General features: G+C 44.1%; 1 protein-coding gene across 3 annotated transcripts in view; it reads left to right on the forward strand.

Annotated features, from left to right (window-relative positions):
- The window catches only part of LOC133617285 (sodium/potassium/calcium exchanger 3-like), a 129,806-nt gene that overhangs the window by 41,315 nt on the left and 71,000 nt on the right, over positions 1-17,491 (forward strand). For all 3 annotated transcript variants that reach the window (XM_061977206.2, XM_061977208.2, XM_061977207.2), the window contains one exon: positions 13,346-13,422. In XM_061977206.2, coding sequence (XP_061833190.2) covers positions 13,346-13,422 — 77 coding nt within the window. The remainder of the gene's footprint in view (positions 1-13,345; positions 13,423-17,491) is intronic.

Consider the following 17,491-nt stretch of genomic DNA (forward strand, 5'->3'; position numbering starts at 1 on the left):
GGGCGAGAACCATGGACTCGGACTTGGAGGTGCTAATTCTCATCCCAGTCGCTTCACACTCGGCTGCGAACCGATCCAGTGAGAGCTGAAGATCCTGGCCAGATGAAGCCATCAGGACCACATCATCTGCAAAAAGCAGAGACCTAATCCTGCAGCCACCAAACCGGATCCCCTCAACGCCTTGACTGCACCTAGAAATTCTGTCCATAAAAGTTATGAACAGAATCGGTGACAAAGGGCAGCCTTGGCGGAGTCCAACCCTCACCGGAAACGTGTCCGACTTACTGCCGGCAATGCGAACCAAGCTCTGACACTGATCATACAGGGAGCGAACCGCCACAATCAGACAGTCCGATCCCCATACTCTCTGAGCACTCCCCACAGGACTTCCCGAGGGACACGGTCGAATGCCTTCTCCAAGTCCACAAAGCACATGTAGACTGGTTGGGCAAACTCCCATGCACCCTCAAGGACCCTGCCGAGAGTATAGAGCTGGTCCACAGTTCCACGACCAGGACGAAAACCACACTGTTCCTCCTGAATCCGAGGTTCGACTATCCGGCGTAGCCTCCTCTCCAGTACACCTGAATAGACCTTACCATATGTAAATGTGTTCAATTATAAACATTCATTCACTTTCTTCTTTCCTTCATGGATCTAAACTTTACCGCTGCTGGTAGTTTTTTCTATGTTTTTATTTAATACGTTTTGGGGTATTTATTTCAGTATAAAAGTGTAAAAAGTGTTTTGCTTGGGTCATGAAATGATGATAATGGTGTGCCAGGGCATACATACATTTTATATTTAACGCTTAAATCTCTGGAGTCTACATCAACTTCACATCTATCCCTCATTTCAAAATGTTTTATTTTTTTTTATGTTGTTTTTTTGTTTGTTTTCCGCCCTTTTTTTTGTCAAACAAAACTATGTTTTTAATGGCAAACACACAAAATATGCAAAATCTTCCACCAAAAATATTTTTCAAAGTGGAATATTTGATGTGAAGTAATCTTTGGATAGGTCAATAATTCATAATAACATTGATTTTGATTCAATATTATGTTTTGAGCAATGACAGTTTGAAAGAATTTGATTAACGTGGACTTAAACAAGTTGAAAAACTTATTCGGGTGTTACCATTTAGTGGTCAATTGTACGGAATATGTACTGTACTGTGCAATCTACTAATAAAAGTCTCAATCAACCAATCCGCTCTCTCGCTCTCTCTGTCTCTGCCCCTCCCTCAGGAATGCCGCTGCGTGCGCACAATTTGTTTTGTTTTTAACCCCTTCTTAACCCTGAACGTACATTGAAAATACACGCAACCCTAACTCAAAATGCCGGACATTTGAGGCATTTAAGAAACTCCGCCCGGACGGCCCCGCAAAAGAAGACATGTCCGGGGAAAAGAGGACGCATGGTCAGTCTAGAATATCTCCATGTTAAGAAACTCGGCCTCAGCTTCACCATGATGTCTTGTTAGTAAACACAGACACGCCCCCCCCCCCCTAAAACACCCACACCCAGACACACACACAGCACCTCTTGTCTTGTCCCCGTTGTGACACAGGAAGAATCAGAAGGACGACACTGCAACTCTCCAATAAAACACACTCAGATCTTCTGTTTTTAGCCGATACGACATAAAAAAATAACGTGAAAAAACGCAGTAACGCACCATGTAGTAATGGTAACTGAGTTACTGAATATAAAAAATAACGCGTTTGACTACTAGTTACTGCCGAAACTAACGGCGTTACAGTTACATTGTAACGCGCTAGTCCCAACACTGCTGATAATATACTCAGGGCCTGATCCACTAAGATCCAAATACAATGCGCTAAGCGGCATGTGCAAACTATAACATTGTGTGTACTATTAGTGGGCGTGTTGCGTGTGATCTACTAAGACTGTGTGTACAATTGATAACTGGTGCAGACTGCCTTATTTAAATGAAGTTTTTGCGTGTGCTATTGTTCGAATAATTATGTGTAAGTTATCACACAACTTTAGTCTGCTAAAAGTCCGTTGCTACAGTTATTAGCTACTGTGCTCAAGCTGTACTTTTTTCTATCTGTGCAAGGACAAAACTTCTTGTCTGAGGGGTGGCCTCAGCCGCAGATGTTATCTTTGTTTTAGCCCGCTAACAGCCAAGGACTTCAAGGACCTCAATGAAGATAAGACGACAGCACGCAGACAAAGCAGAGACAAGGCGAAATCACAAGGCCCCAGTACATTCCGTCACGCATTGTGCGTACTGGAGCTGCTTTGCATGATATGTGTGACCCCTCCTTTTAGAGGCGGCCTAAGTGATGTTGACTGGGGAACTCCTGAACAAATAGAGGGACGCGAGAGCTGTACCTTAGAGCGTAGGGCGAGACTGTGACTAAGTGTGCAGCTCCATGCGTTCTCCACATGAGCTGAATTGAACTCTGTCTCTGCATGATTCCTTGATTCTTGTCTGTTTAATAGATGTCATCAGTGTTTGAACCTGACAGCTATGTGGCTTTCACCATGAAGACACTCATTTACTGCAAGTTCATGGTCGCCACGGTACCGCACTCTCTGGTAATTGTTTAGTTTTTCTTTATTTCTGCAATTTTTGGCTCCATTCTCTTGTCTCTTTTACCAGTGAAGAACTAATAAACATTAGACCGTCCTCTTTCGAACTATTTTCACCGTTTTCTATCGGACCAGAGAGTTACGCTGAGATTCTTACCGGGGGGGCAGCAGCCCTACAGGACTGTCTCAGAAAATTAGAATACTGTGATAAAGTCCTTTTATTTTCTGTAATGCAACTAAAAACATGGAAATGTCATACATTCTGGATTCATTACACATCAACTGAAATATTGCAAGCCTTTTATTATTTTAATATTGCTGATTATGGCATACAGCTTAAGAAAACTCAAAAATCCCATCTCAAAAAATTTGAATATTTCCTCAGACCAAGTAAGAAAGAAAGATTTATAACAGCAAAACAAAATCAATCATTTGAAAATGTCAATTAATGCACTCAGTACTTGGTTGGGAATCCTTTTGCACGGATTACTGCATCAATGCGGCGTGGCATGGAAGCAATCAGCCTGTGGCATTGCTGAGGTGTTATGGATGCCCAGGATGCTTCAATAGCAGCCTTTAGCTCATTTGCATTCTTGGGTCTGGTGTTTTTCAGCTTCTTCTTCACAATACCCCACACATTCTCTATGGGGTTCAGGTCAGGGGAGTTGGCAGGCCAATCGAGGACAGTAATGCCATGGTCAGTACACCAGTTACTGGTGGTTTTGGCACTGCTGGATCATGCTGGAAAATGAAATCATCATCTCCATAGAGCTTTTCAACAGATGGAAGCATGTAGTGCTCTAAAATCTCTTGGTACACAGCTGCTTTGACTCTGGACTTGATGAAATACAGTGGACCAACACCAGCAGATGACATGGCCCCCAAACATTGCTGACTGTGGGAACTTCACACTGGATTTCAAGCTTCAAAACTTGGATTTTGCTCCTCTCCAGCCTTCCTCCAGACTCTAGCGCCTTGACTTCCAAATGAAATACAAAACTTGCTTTCGTCTGAAAACAGGACTCTGGACCACTCTGCAACTGTCCAGTGCTTCTTTTCCATAGCCCAAGTCAGACGCTTCTTCCGTTGTCTTGAGTTCAGGAGTGGCTTGACCATGGGAATACGGCTACATGCTTCCATCCGTTGAAAAGATCTATGGAGACGATGATTTCATTTTCTAGCATGATCCAGCAGTGCCAAAACCACCAGTAACTGGTGTACTGACCATGGCATTACTGTCCTCGATTGGCCTGCCAACTCCCCTGACCTGAACCCCATAGAGAATTTGTGGGGTATTGTGAAGACGAAGCTGAAAGACACCAGACCCAATAATGCAAATGAGCTAAAGGCCGCTATTGAAGCATCCTGGGCATCCATAACACTTCAGCAATGCCACGGGCTGATTGCCTCCATGCCACGCCGCATTGGTGCACTAATTCGTGCAAAAGGATTCCCAACCAAGTACTGAGTGCATTAATTGACATTTTCAAATGTTTGATTTTGTTTTGCTGTTATAAATCTTTATTTTTTACTTGGTCTGAAGAAATATTCAAATTTTTTGAAATGGGATTTTTGAGTTTCCTTAAGCTGTATGCCATAATCAGCAATATTAAAATAATAAAAGGCTTGTAATATTTCAGTTGAACACCTCTGGATTGGCAGACCGAGGTGGTGGTTCCTCTCTTTAAGAAGGGGAACCGGAGGGTGTGTTCTAACTATCGTGGGATCACACTCCTCAACCTTCCCGGTAAGGTCTATTCAGGTGTACTGGAGAGGAGGCTACGCCGGATAGTCGAACCTCGGATTCAGGAGGAACAGTGTGGTTTTCGTCCTGGTCGTGGAACTGTGGACCAGCTCTATACTCTCGGCAGGGTCCTTGAGGGTGCATGGGAGTTTGCCCAACCAGTCTACATGTGTTTTGTTGACTTGGAGAAGGCATTCGACCGTGTCCCTCGGGAAGTCCTGTGGGGAGTTCTCAGAGTATGGGGTATCGGACTGTCTGATTGTGGCAGTCCGCTCCCTGTATGCTCAGTGCCAGAGCTTGGTCCGCATTGCCGTCAGTAAGTCGGACACGTTTCCAGTGAGGGTTGGACTCCGTCAAGGCTGCCCTTTGTCACCGATTCTGTTCATAACTTTTATGGACAGAATTTCTAGGCGCAGTCAAGGCGTTGAGGGGATCCGGTTTGGTGGCTGCAGGATTAGGTCTCTGCTTTTTGCAGATGATGTGGTCCTGATGGCTTCATCTGGCCAGGATCTTCAGCTCTCACTGGATCGGTTCGCAGCCGAGTGTGAAGCGACTGGGATGAGAATCAGCACCTCCAAGTCCGAGTCCATGGTTCTTGCCCGGAAAAGGGTGGAGATCTTGCCCCAAGTGGAGGAGTTCAAGTACCTCGGAGTCTTGTTCACGAGTGAGAGAAGAGTGGATCGTGAGATCGACAGGCGGATCGGTGCGGCGTCTTCAGTAATGCGGACGCCGTATCGATCCGTTGTGGTGAAGAAGGAGCTGAGCCGGAAGGCAAAGCTCTCAATTTACCGGTCGATCTACGTTCCCATCCTCACCTATGGTCATGAGCTTTGGGTTATGACCAAAAGGACAAGATCACGGGTCCAAGCGGCCGAAATGAGTTTCCTCCGCCGGGTGGCGGGGCTCTCCCTTAGAGATAGGGTGAGAAGCTCTGCCATCCGGGGGGAGCTCAAAGTAAAGCCGCTGCTCCTCCACATCGAGAGGAGCCAGATGAGGCGGAATAGGCTATAAAGGAAGGATGGTGCACAGATGTCACATTGCTGACGCAGACGTGAAGCCCACATCTGGAGAGGTTTTCTTTTTCTTTGAAACTGTAATACTGTTAGGATTTGGTGGAGTGGATCCCAAGGATGCAGAGACGTGTTGTGTACAATTGTTCTTCCTTTTATTTAGGAGGAAGCACAAAGTAGCAAAACAAAGGCGATGGTAGATACCACACAAAACTAAAAGCGCTAGACAAGGCTAGGAAAAATACTTCATGAAAGAAGTTAATATAAGGACAAAGTACAAACTAAAAACGCTAGACAAGGCTAGGAAAACATACTTCATGAAAGAAGTTAATATAAGGACAAAGTACAAACTAAAAACGCTAGACAAGGCTAGGAAAACATACTTCATGAAAGAAGTTAATATAAGGACAAAATACAAACTAAAAACGCTAGACAAGGCTAGGAAAAATACAGGCAAACCTTAGATGAATGGCACACGACGAACTAGTGAGTTCTCTGGCAAGATCAACAGGTTTGCAAGCAGTGACAAAGTTCCGGCGCTCACAGGCCGTCAGCAGCCAGGTTAAATAGGCTGCTTCTAATCTAAGTCAGGTGTGTGCTGCTGCCTTGCGCCAGCTGCACTCCATACTGTGGACGAGAGAGAGAGTGAACATGGTGTGCAGACAACAACAGAACTGAGCAAGGACATTTCAGATTACCACAGTACCCCCCCCTTCAACGGACGCCTCCTGGCGGCCTACCTGGCTTGTCTGGGAATCGAATGTAAAAATCCTTGATCAAGTCTTTGTCAATAATAAGCGATCTTGAAATCCATGACCGCTCCTCCGGGCCGTACCCCTCCCAGTCTACCAGGTATTGGAATCCCCTGCCCCTTCTTCTCACATCCAAGATGGTGTTTACTGTAAACGCTGGGTGACCCTCAACCAGCCTGGGTGGAGGAGGCGGTACCTCAGGAGGACTGAGCGGGCTGGATGCGACAGGCTTGATGCGAGACACGTGAAAGACAGGATGGCATTTGAGAGATCTTGGGAGACGGAGCTTGACTGCAACACGGTTGATGATCTTGACAATGGGGAATGGTCCAATGAACCTGGGAGCCAGTTTCCTAGAGTCGGTGGCCAATGGTAGGTCCCGGGACGACAACCAGACCTTCTGTCCCAACTGGTAGTGTGGGGCTGGTGTGCGATGGCGGTTGGCTAAGAGTTGGTTCCTGGCCGATGTTCTTTTTAACGCCGCCCTGGTGTTGCGCCAAGCCTGGTGAGCCCGACGCAGGTGTGCCGTTACGGATGGTACGTCGGCATTGGGTTGGGTAGAAGGAAAAACTGGGGGTTGGAAACCATAGGCGACGTGAAATGGAGACAGGTTGGTGGCGGAGCTAATGAGGGAATTGTGAGCGTATTCTATCCATGGGAGATTCTCAGACCAGGTTGAGGGTTGCTGATGACAAGTGCACCGGATGGCCGCCTCCAGGTCTTGGTTGGTCCGCTCGGTCTGTCCATTGCTCTGTGGGTGGTAGCCGGAGGATAGGCTAGGGGAGGCCCCCAGAGACTTGCAGAATGCCCTCCAGACAGCCGAGGAAAACTGTGGCCCTCTGTCGGATACCACATCAGTGGGGATGCCGTGCAGCCGGAAAGCGTGGAGCACTAATAGTTGGGCTGTTTCAAGAGCCGAAGGCAGCTTGGGGAGGGCCACGAAGTGGGCCATTTTCAAGAACCGGTCCACAATGGTCAAGACAGTGTCATTTCCTTCGGAGGGGGGAAGTCCTGTGACAAAGTCCACCGCTATGTGTGACCACGGGCGGGAGGGGATGGGTAGTGGGTGTAACAGTCCTGCCGGGGCCTGGTGGGATGCCTTGTTCCGGGAGCAGGACCGACATGCTGCCACAAACGCCTTCGTATCTGCCAGAATGGATGGCCACCAAAAACGCTGGGAGAGGACAAAACTGGTGCGACGAATACCTAGATGGCAAGCGATCTTTGACCCATGTGCCCAATCCAGAACGCTGGAACGGAGCCGAGGAACCACAAACAACCGACCTGGTGGGCAGCCCCGAGGAGATGTGTCCGACCTTAGGGCCTCCAAGACCTGCCGCTCGATGTCCCACTGGAGTCCCCCAATGATGTGGGTATGGGGAACAATTGGTTCAGGTGAGGAATCCTCAAGAGACGAAGAGTAGAGACGGGAAAGGGCATCGGGCTTCCCATTCTGAGAACCAGGTCGGAAAGTGATGATAAAGTTAAAACGGGTCAGAAAAAGTGCCCACCTGGCTTGGCGGGGGTTCAGTCTCTGTGCGGTCCTTAAGTAGGACAGGTTCTTGTGGTCCGTGAAGATGATGAATGGTAGCTCCGCCCCTTCCAGCCAATGTCTCCACTCCTGAAGGGCCAAGATGACCGCCAGAAGCTCCCTGTTGCCAATGTCATAATTCTTTTCAGCAGGGGATAGGCGACGAGAGAAGAAAGCACAGGGGTGCAACTTCTGGTCGGTGGTAGATTGCTGGGAGAGTACGGCCCCTACACCTGAATCAGAAGCGTCCACCTCAACAAAAAATTGGAGAGAACGGTCAGGGTAACAAAGCACAGGAGCCGAAGTAAACAATCTTTTCAGCCTCAAGAACGCGGAATTGGCTTCGGGTATCCATTCAAACGGAACTTTAGTAGAGGTTAGCCTTGTAAGTGGCTCAGCGACGCGACTAAAATTGCGAATAAATCGCCGATAAAAATTAGAGAAGCCCAAGAATCTCTGAAGGTGCTTCTTGGACACCGGAGTGGGCCAGTCTACTACTGCTTTGACCTTAGCAAGGTCTGGTCTGAGTCTACCCTCCTCAATGATAAATCCTAAGAAGGGAATGGAGGATGAGTGAAACTCGCATTTTTCCGCCTTGACGAACAGTTTATTTTCGAGCAATCGTTGAAGGACCAACCGAACCTGCTGCACATGTTCGTCAAATGTCGATGAATAAATTAATATATCGTCCAGGTAAACGAAGAGAAACCGACCTGTCATGTCCCGAAAAATATGGTTAATGAAGCCCTGAAAAACGCCAGGTGCATTAGTAAGTCCAAAAGGCATGACAAGATACTCAAAATGTCCGAGAGGAGTGTTGAATGCGGTCTTCCATTCATCCCCCTCTCGGATGCGAACTAGATGGTACGCGTTACGTAGATCGAGTTTAGTAAAAAACTTTGCGGACTGTAAGGGAGTAAAAGCAGAATCAAGGAGTGGAAGAGGATACTTATTCTTGACAGTAATCTGATTAAGAGCACGGTAGTCTATACAAGGCCGTAGGGACTTGTCCTTCTTTTCGACGAAAAAAAATCCGGCGGCTACCGGTGCGGTCGAAGGGCGAATGAGGCCCGCAGCTATTGATGTGTTTATGTATTCTTCTAGTGCTTTGAGTTCGGTGTTAGACACCTTGTACAAACGGGTCGATGGTAAAGCCGCTCCGGCTAGCAAATCGATACCACAATCGTAGGGTCGGTGGGGGGGAAGTGAGAGTGCTCTATCCTTGCTAAACACCGCTCTTAAGTCATGGTAGTTTGTGGGCACGTTTGTCAAGTCTATATTCTCTATAACGGCGGTAGGTGGCGGTGTGTGAGATCCTGCTGCGGAACGAAGACAATGTGTGTGGCAGGTCACACTCCAATTAATAATGGCCGAACGAGGCCAGTCTATGTGCGGGTTATGCTTATGTAACCAGGTGATCCCCAGAATGACGGGCGCGGACCGTGATGGCACAATAAAAAAAATTATTTTCTCACAATGATTACCAGACAAGCGCAGGTTGATTGGCAGGGTCTGGTGGGTTATGCTGGCTAATAGGCGCCCATCAAGAGAATACACCCTCTTGGGCACATACAGTTTTACAACAGGAATCTTATGGAGTCTCATGAACTCAAAATCCAAAAAGTTATCATCTGCTCCTGAGTCAATGAGAGCGCAAATGTCTATTTGTTGGTTAGGCCAAGAAAGAGTACCTTTTAGTTGCATTCTGCCTGCGGCCAACGAAGGAGAACGGCGACCTCTGGTGGACGTGTCCTCTGGCGAGTGAGGGCGCACTCGTGGCCGTGCGGCGGGGCGCGGTAGTTCCTTGCAGTGGGAGATGAGATGATCAGCGGCCCCACAGTATAGGCAGAGTTTGAGGCGAAAGCGGCGTTTCCTCTCGACGGTGGTGAGTCGGCGACCTCCCAGTTGCATCGGCTCATCTATCTGCCACGAAGGAGAGGTGTCTTCGGGAACGAGATGCTCCGTCTTGCAGATGGCAGGTCTAGCAGGCGCTGATTGGCTGCTAGGTGGGGCTTGTCTCCCTCGTCGATCCTTCCTCTCCTCCAATAGGCGGAAGTCGATTTGCACCGCCAGCTCGATGAGATCATCCAGATTCGTCGGAAGTGACAGCGGGATCATCATGTGACGAATCTCGTCCGCGAGACCCAGGTAGAAGGCGTCCAACAGCGCCGAGGGACCCCAGTCACAGTCGGCGGCCATGGTGCGGAACTCGATCGTGTAATCTGCGACCCGTCGTGAACCCTGTTGCAGCCGGAAAAGGGATCTAGCTGCCTCTCTACCTGGGAGTCGTCGTTGGAAGATCTGCCTCAAGGATTTGGAAAAGTTTGCATACGTGGAGCTGGAGGCGGTCTGACGGTTCCATTCTGCAGTCGCCCAGGTGCCCGCACGGCCCGACAGGTGGGAGATGACAAACGCTACCTTAGCCCGCTCAGAGGTGAAAGCGGAAGCGTTTAGTTCAAAATGTAGTTCACACTGCGTCAGGAATTGTCTTACATCTTCCTTTTCTCCGGAAAAACGTTCGGGTCGGGATAGCCGCATGTTGCTGGTACTGGCGGGTTGTGTAGGTTGGGTGGATGCCTGGTCTGGCACGGTGGTCGAGGTGGGTACGACGGTGGCTAGCAGCATATTGACTCGCTCCAACATGGTGTCTTGACGCTCCGACAGTCCCTGTAGACCTCGGCTCAGGTGGTCTAGCTGGTCCCCCTGCTGGTTGATTCGTTGAGCCTGGCCTTGCAATGCTCTTTTCCAGGCGTCTGTCTCTGCGGGTTCCATAGTTGGCCGGAACTTTTCTGTTAGGATTTGGTGGAGTGGATCCCAAGGATGCAGAGACGTGTTGTGTACAATTGTTCTTCCTTTTATTTAGGAGGAAGCACAAAGTAGCAAAACAAAGGCGATGGTAGATACCACACAAAACTAAAAGCGCTAGACAAGGCTAGGAAAAATACTTCATGAAAGAAGTTAATATAAGGACAAAGTACAAACTAAAAACGCTAGACAAGGCTAGGAAAACATACTTCATGAAAGAAGTTAATATAAGGACAAAATACAAACTAAAAACGCTAGACAAGGCTAGGAAAAATACAGGCAAACCTTAGATGAATGGCACACGACGAACTAGTGAGTTCTCTGGCAAGATCAACAGGTTTGCAAGCAGTGACAAAGTTCCGGCGCTCACAGGCCGTCAGCAGCCAGGTTAAATAGGCTGCTTCTAATCTAAGTCAGGTGTGTGCTGCTGCCTTGCGCCAGCTGCACTCCATACTGTGGACGAGAGAGAGAGTGAACATGGTGTGCAGACAACAACAGAACTGAGCAAGGACATTTCAGATTACCACAAATACAGTTTCTTTGCTGTGGGAGTTCACCTTGTTTATTATGGTCAGTGTTTATATCCCACCTCAGGCCGGCGTAACAGAAGCATTAAAAATACCTGGCTGACAACGTGGAGAAAAAAACATCCTGATTCCCTTGCTCATCACCAGGAGAGCTAACACACTGGACCACTTCTACATATTTATAAAAGACTCTTTTCGCCCTATTGCCCGTGCAGCTTTAGGACTCTTTGGTCACTGTCTGGTTCACCTCATCCCAACCTACAGGCAGCAGTTAAAAACTACTAAGCCTGTATGAAGGACTGTGAAGAAAAGGTAACACAAAATCAAACCAGCAGTTATTTGATTGTACTGAATAGAGTGTCTTTGAAGTTATATCAGAAAATCTTAACAAACTTACTGACACTGTGAAATCAATCAATCAATCAATCAATGTTTACTTATACAGCCCTAAATCACAAGTGTCTCAAAGGGCTGCACAAGCCACAACATCAGGGCAAGAAAAAACTCAACCCAATGGGATGACAATGAGAAACCTTGGAGGGGACCGCAGATGTGGGGACAAGAGGGCGGTGCGACCTGGATGTGACACACTCACGGACTTTCTAATTGGTCAAACGGTGGAGGGTGGCACATCGAAGTGAAAACAATAGCAAGATTTCGGGGCTGTAAATCGACAAAACCCAAAACTAGTGAAGTTGGCACATTGTGTAAATCGCAAATAAAAACAGATTTGATTTGCAAATCCTTTTCAACCCATATTCAATTGAATAGACTGCAAAGACAAGATACTTAACGTTCGAACTGAGAAACGTAATTTGGCACAGGGGCATTTTTACCACTGTGTTACATGGCCTTTCGTTTTAACAACACTCAGTAAACGTTTGGGAACTGAGGAGACACATTTTTGAAGCTTTTCAGGTGGAATTCTTTCCCATTCTTGCTTGATGTACAGCTTAAGTTGTTCAACAGTCCGGGGGTCTCCGTTGTGGTATTTTAGGCTTCATAATGCGCCACACATTTTCAATGGGAGACAGGTCTGGACTACAGGCAGGCCAGTTTAGTACCCGCACTCTTTTACTATGAAGCCACGTTGATGTAACACGTGGCTTGGCATCGTCTTGCTGAAATAAGCAGGGGCGTCCATGATAACGTTGCTTGGATGGCAACATATTTTTGCTCCAAAACCTGTATGTACCTTTCAGCATTAATGGCGCCTTCACAGATGTGTAAGTTACCCATGTCTTGGGCACTAATACACCCCCATACCATCACAGATGCTGGCTTTTCAAATTTGCGCCTATAACAGTCCGGATGGTTCTTTTCCTCTTTGTTCCGGTGGACACGACGTCCACAGTTTCCGAAAACTATTTGAAATGTGGGCTTCTCAGACCACAGAACACTTTTCTACTATGCATTAGTCCATCTGAGATGAGTTCGGGCCCAGCGAAGCCGGCTGCGTTTCTGGGTGTTGTTGATAAATGGCTTCCGCTTTGCATTGTAGAGTTTAACTTGCACTTACAGATGTAGTGACGAACTGTAGTTGATGACAGTTGTTTTCTGAAGTGTTCCTGAGCCCATGTGGTGATATCCTTTACACACTGATGTCGCTTGTTGATGCAGTACCGCCTGAGGGATTAAATGTCCGCAATATCATCGCTTAAGTGCAGTGATTTCTCCAGATTCTCTGAACCTTTTGATGATGTTACGGACCGTAGATGGTGAGATCCCTAAATTCCTTGCAATAGCTGGTTGAGAAATGTTGTTCTTAAACTGTTGGACAATTTGCTCACGCATTTGTTCACAAAGTGGTGACCCTCGCCCCATCCCTTGTTTGTGAATGACTGAGCATTTCATGGAAGCTGCTTTTATACCCAATCATGGCACCCACCTGTTCCCAATTAGCCTGTTCACCTGTGGGATGTTCCAAATAAGTGTTTGATGAGCATTCTTCAACTTTCTCAGTCTTTTTTGCCACTTGTACCAGCTTTTTTGAAACATGTTGCAGGAATCAAATTCCAAATTAGCTAATATTTGCAAAAAATAACGTTTTCCAGTTTGAACGTTAAGTATCTTGTCTTTGCAGTCTATTCAATTGAATATAGGTTGAAAAGGATTTGCAAATCATTGTGTTCTGTTTTTATTTACCATTTACACGACGTGCCAACTTCACTGGTTTTGGGTTTTGTATAAATAAATAAAACATCCGCGATGTGGTGAAGCAAGGTGTGGCAAGGGACGACTGTAAATTGAAAAATGGTATCGGCCGATCTCACTCATGGACGATCGGAATCGGTAGCATACAACCCTGATCGGAACATCCCTACAATAAAGTGATAATGGCAGAAAACCCACCTGCTGTACCTCACTCCTCAGTATCTCCTTGTCCATTATTGCTGTGTTTCTTTGTCTTGCAGCTTTGCAGGAGTTCCCCACAGACCTGTTCACCAACAAAGAGAGAACAGAAGGAGCAGTGGCCTTGCATGTCTTGTGTGTAAGTTAAGCGTGCGTCTGTATAATTCAAGACTGGGCTTTTACTAATTTATGAAACCTGTACTTTTTAAATTAAGCCTGGTATTATGCATATAGGAAGATGACACACTATGGATAAGTATCTGAATAAGGCATATGTCCACACACACACACATATTTTCCATCCATCGATTCATTTTCTAATGCTTGTCCCTCTCGGGGTCACGGGGGTTGCTGGAACCTATCCCAGTTGCACTCGGGCGGAAGGCGCGGTACACACATATTTTAATAATGTATATTTTTCTATGCATTTTGACCGCTTATCGACATGCTAACGTGGGGGTAGAAATGTTCTATTTTCTAAAATGTTGGCTATTTAATTGTGTGTGTGTGTGTGTGTGTGTGTGTGTGTGTGTGCGTGTGTGTCCTTGTATTTCTACCCTTCTTGAGACATCAACAAGGAAAAGTACCTTCCATATGAGGACCGGTGAACCAGTTCGGACCGAAATCCTGGTCCCAATACGGAAAATCGTTGCATCTAATAGAGAATGTCTCATTTGCACCCCCCGGTGGTGAAATTTATCAAAATTAGGGTGGTCCCAAAAAGAAGGGATTGTTCAAATTGACTGTGTGTCGGTTTTAAAAGTGCTCCCCCCTCTGGCCAACATATGTAATAAAAAGTGTTTGTAAGAAATTGAAATGCGCCCCCTTTGGCCAAAATGTATTAAAAAAATTAAATAAATATGTATAAAGAGGCATACTGTAATAACTGTAAATAACGTAGATTAAACACCAATTACAATAATTACAGTAAAATAGTGACATTTTTTGAGTAAAATTATGACTTTTGTCATAATTTTGCAAGGTAAAATTCCGATGATTATTATAATATTGCCAACATTTTAAAGTTTTCTTATAAAATTGTGACTTTTGTCGAGTAAAATTACGACTCTTTTCATAAAATTGCCCAAATTTGAAGCTTTTCTTTTTTTTTCTAAAATTCCAACTTTTATCATAATATTAAATAAATAATGATAAATGGGTTGTACTTGTATAGCGCTTTTCTACCTTCAAGGTACTCAAAGCGCTTTGACACTACTTCCACATTTACCCATTCACACACACATTCACACACTGATGGAGGGAGCTGCCATGCAAGGCGCTAACCAGCACCCATCAGGAGCAAGGGTGAAGTGTCTTGCTCAGGACACAACGGACATGACGAGGTTGGTACTAGGTGGGGATTGAACCAGGGACCCTCGGGTCTTGCACGGCCATTCTTCCACTGCGCCACGCCGTCCCAATTGCACAAATGTTCAGTTTTTCTTGTAAAATTTGTACTTAACCCTAACCCTTTTAGTTTTTCTTGTGAAATTCCAACTCATTTTTCACAACAAGCTTTTTTATATTTGCATAGTATGTATATTTTATTAACGTTGTAAATATAAATCTTTATATATCTAGAAGGGGTGGTCCTAAAGAGGTAGGCCTTTTTCAGAGGTCTCAAGAAAGGGAGAAGTACAAGAATGTGTGTGTGTGTGTGTGTGTGTGTGTGTGTGTGTGTGTGTGTGTGTGTGTGTGTGTGTGTGTGTGTGTGTGTGTGTGTGTGTGTGTGTGTTCTTGTATTTCCTCCCTTCTTGAGACATCAACAAGGAAAAGTACCTTCATATGAGGACCGGTGAACCAGTTCGGACCGAAATCCTGGTCCCAATACAGAAAACCGTTGCATCTAATAGAGAATGTCTCATTTGCACCCCCTGGTGGTGAAATCTATCAAAATTAGGGTGGTCCCAAAAAAGAGGGATTTTTCAAATTGACTGTGTGTCGGTTTTAAAAGTGCTCCCCCTTCTGGTCAACATATGAAATAAGTGTGTGTAAGAAATTGAAATGTGCCCTCTTTGGCCAAAATGTATTAAAAAAATAAAATAAATATGTATATAGAGGCATACTGTAATAACTTGAAGTAAATAACGTACATTAAAAAACAATTACAATAATTACAAATAACAATAATTACAGTAAAATAGTGAAATTTTTTTAGTAATATTATGAGTTTTGTCATAATTTTGCCAAGTAAAATCCCGATTATTATTATATTGTCAACGTTTTTAAGTTTTCTTATAAAAATTGTGACTTTTTTCGAGTAAAATTACAACTCTTTTCATAAAATTCCCCAAATTTTAAGCTTTTCTTGTAAAGTTGCGACTGTTATTGAGTAAAATTCCAACTTTTATTATAATATTGCACAAATGTTCAGTTTTTCTTGTAAAATTTGTACTTAACCCTAACCCTAACACTAACCCCTAACCCTAACCCTTTTATTATAATACTGCCAAAATTCTAAACTCATTTTTCACAACAAGCTTTTTTATATTTGCATAGTATGTATATATTATCAATGTTGTAAATACAAATCTTTATATATATATATATATATATATATATATATATATATATAGAAGGGGTGGTCCTAAAGAGGTTGGCATTTTTCGGAGACTGGGTCGGTTTTAAAAGTGCTCCCCCTTCTGGTCAACATATGAAATAACAAGTGTGTGTAAGAAATTTAAATGTGCCCCCTTTGGCCAAAATGTATTAAAAAAATAAAATAAATATGTATATAGAGGTATACTGTAATAACTTGAAGTAAATAACGTAGATTAAAAAACAATTACAATAATTACAAATTACAATAATTACAGTAAAATAGTGAATTTGTTTTAGTAATATTATGAGTTTTGTCATAATTTTGCCAAGTAAAATTCTGATTTATTATAATATTGCCAACGTTTTTAAGTTTTCTTATAAAAATTGTGACTTTTTTCGAGTAAAATTACAACTCTTTTCATAAAATTGCCAATATTTTAAGCTCTTCTTGTAATGTTGCCACTGTTATTGAGTAAAATTCCAACTTTTATCATAATATTGCACAAATGTTCAGTTTTTCTTGTAAAATTTGTACTTAACCCTAACCCTAACCCCTAACCCTAACCCTTTTATTATAATACTGCCAAAATTCTAAACTCATTTTTCACAACAAGCTTTTTTATATTTGCATAGTGTGTATATATTATCAATGTTGTAAATACAAATCTTTATATATATATATATATAGAAGGGGTGGTCCTAAAGAGGTTGGCATTTTTCGGAGATCTCAAGAAGGTGAGAAGTACAATAATGTGTGTGTGTGTGTGTGTGTGTGTGTGTGTGTGTGTGTGTGTGTGTGTGTGTGTGTGTGTGTGTGTGTGTGTGTTTGTTATAGTGCCGTTGTTTACAGCATTGCAAATTGATGTTGCTTTAAAATGTACTTGAAATGATGTAGACAAAGTTTAGCTGGTTGATATTAAATAAAGGGGGTTCCAACGCGGAGCCCTGTGGCACCTCCTTGTGAACAGTCACAAATTCTGACAAATGTCCATCCACTGAGAAATAAGTCCAATTACACAAATAATTCGAAAACAAAGCATCTATTTTTAATAGCACGACAAACAGTATCAAAAGCTTTGTTTAGGTCAATAAAAAGACAAGCACATTGTATTTTGTCAAGTGCAATAATAGTATCCTTCATCACCGTTTTGGAGCTTTAATCGCACTGTGCTTTATTGGAAAACCTGACTGATATTTTGTGAGAATATCATTGGATTAAAGAAAGTCATTGTCAATACTGATACATTTGATATTGGCCTATAGTTGGTTAAAATTGCTAGATCACCACCTTTTAATTAAGGTAGAACAAAAGAGGATTTCTCAACAAATGAGATTTCTTTGGTTTTGATTGAAAGATTGAAAAGGTTTTTTTTAAAGACTCTGCTATGAAAATCAGCTGTGAATTCTGAAAAGTAAGTCTCCATTAAGTCAGGATCCAGGGGGTTTCTTGTGGTTCATGGCTTTAAGGGATTTATGTACTACCTGTACAGTAAAAGGTACAAAATTTAATGAATCTACAGAAAACATAGGATGATCTGTGCATGAATTGTCAGATCCAGATGACAGAGACTCCAACAAGTAATAAAATGCTCATGAAAGCAATTTAAGACTTGAATTTTGTCACAAACTGGAACAGAATTCTTTAGAACAAATGTAGGCATAGTCTG

Source organism: Nerophis lumbriciformis, linkage group LG16, assembly GCF_033978685.3.
Source record: "Nerophis lumbriciformis linkage group LG16, RoL_Nlum_v2.1, whole genome shotgun sequence".
Taxonomy (NCBI): domain Eukaryota; kingdom Metazoa; phylum Chordata; class Actinopteri; order Syngnathiformes; family Syngnathidae; genus Nerophis; species Nerophis lumbriciformis.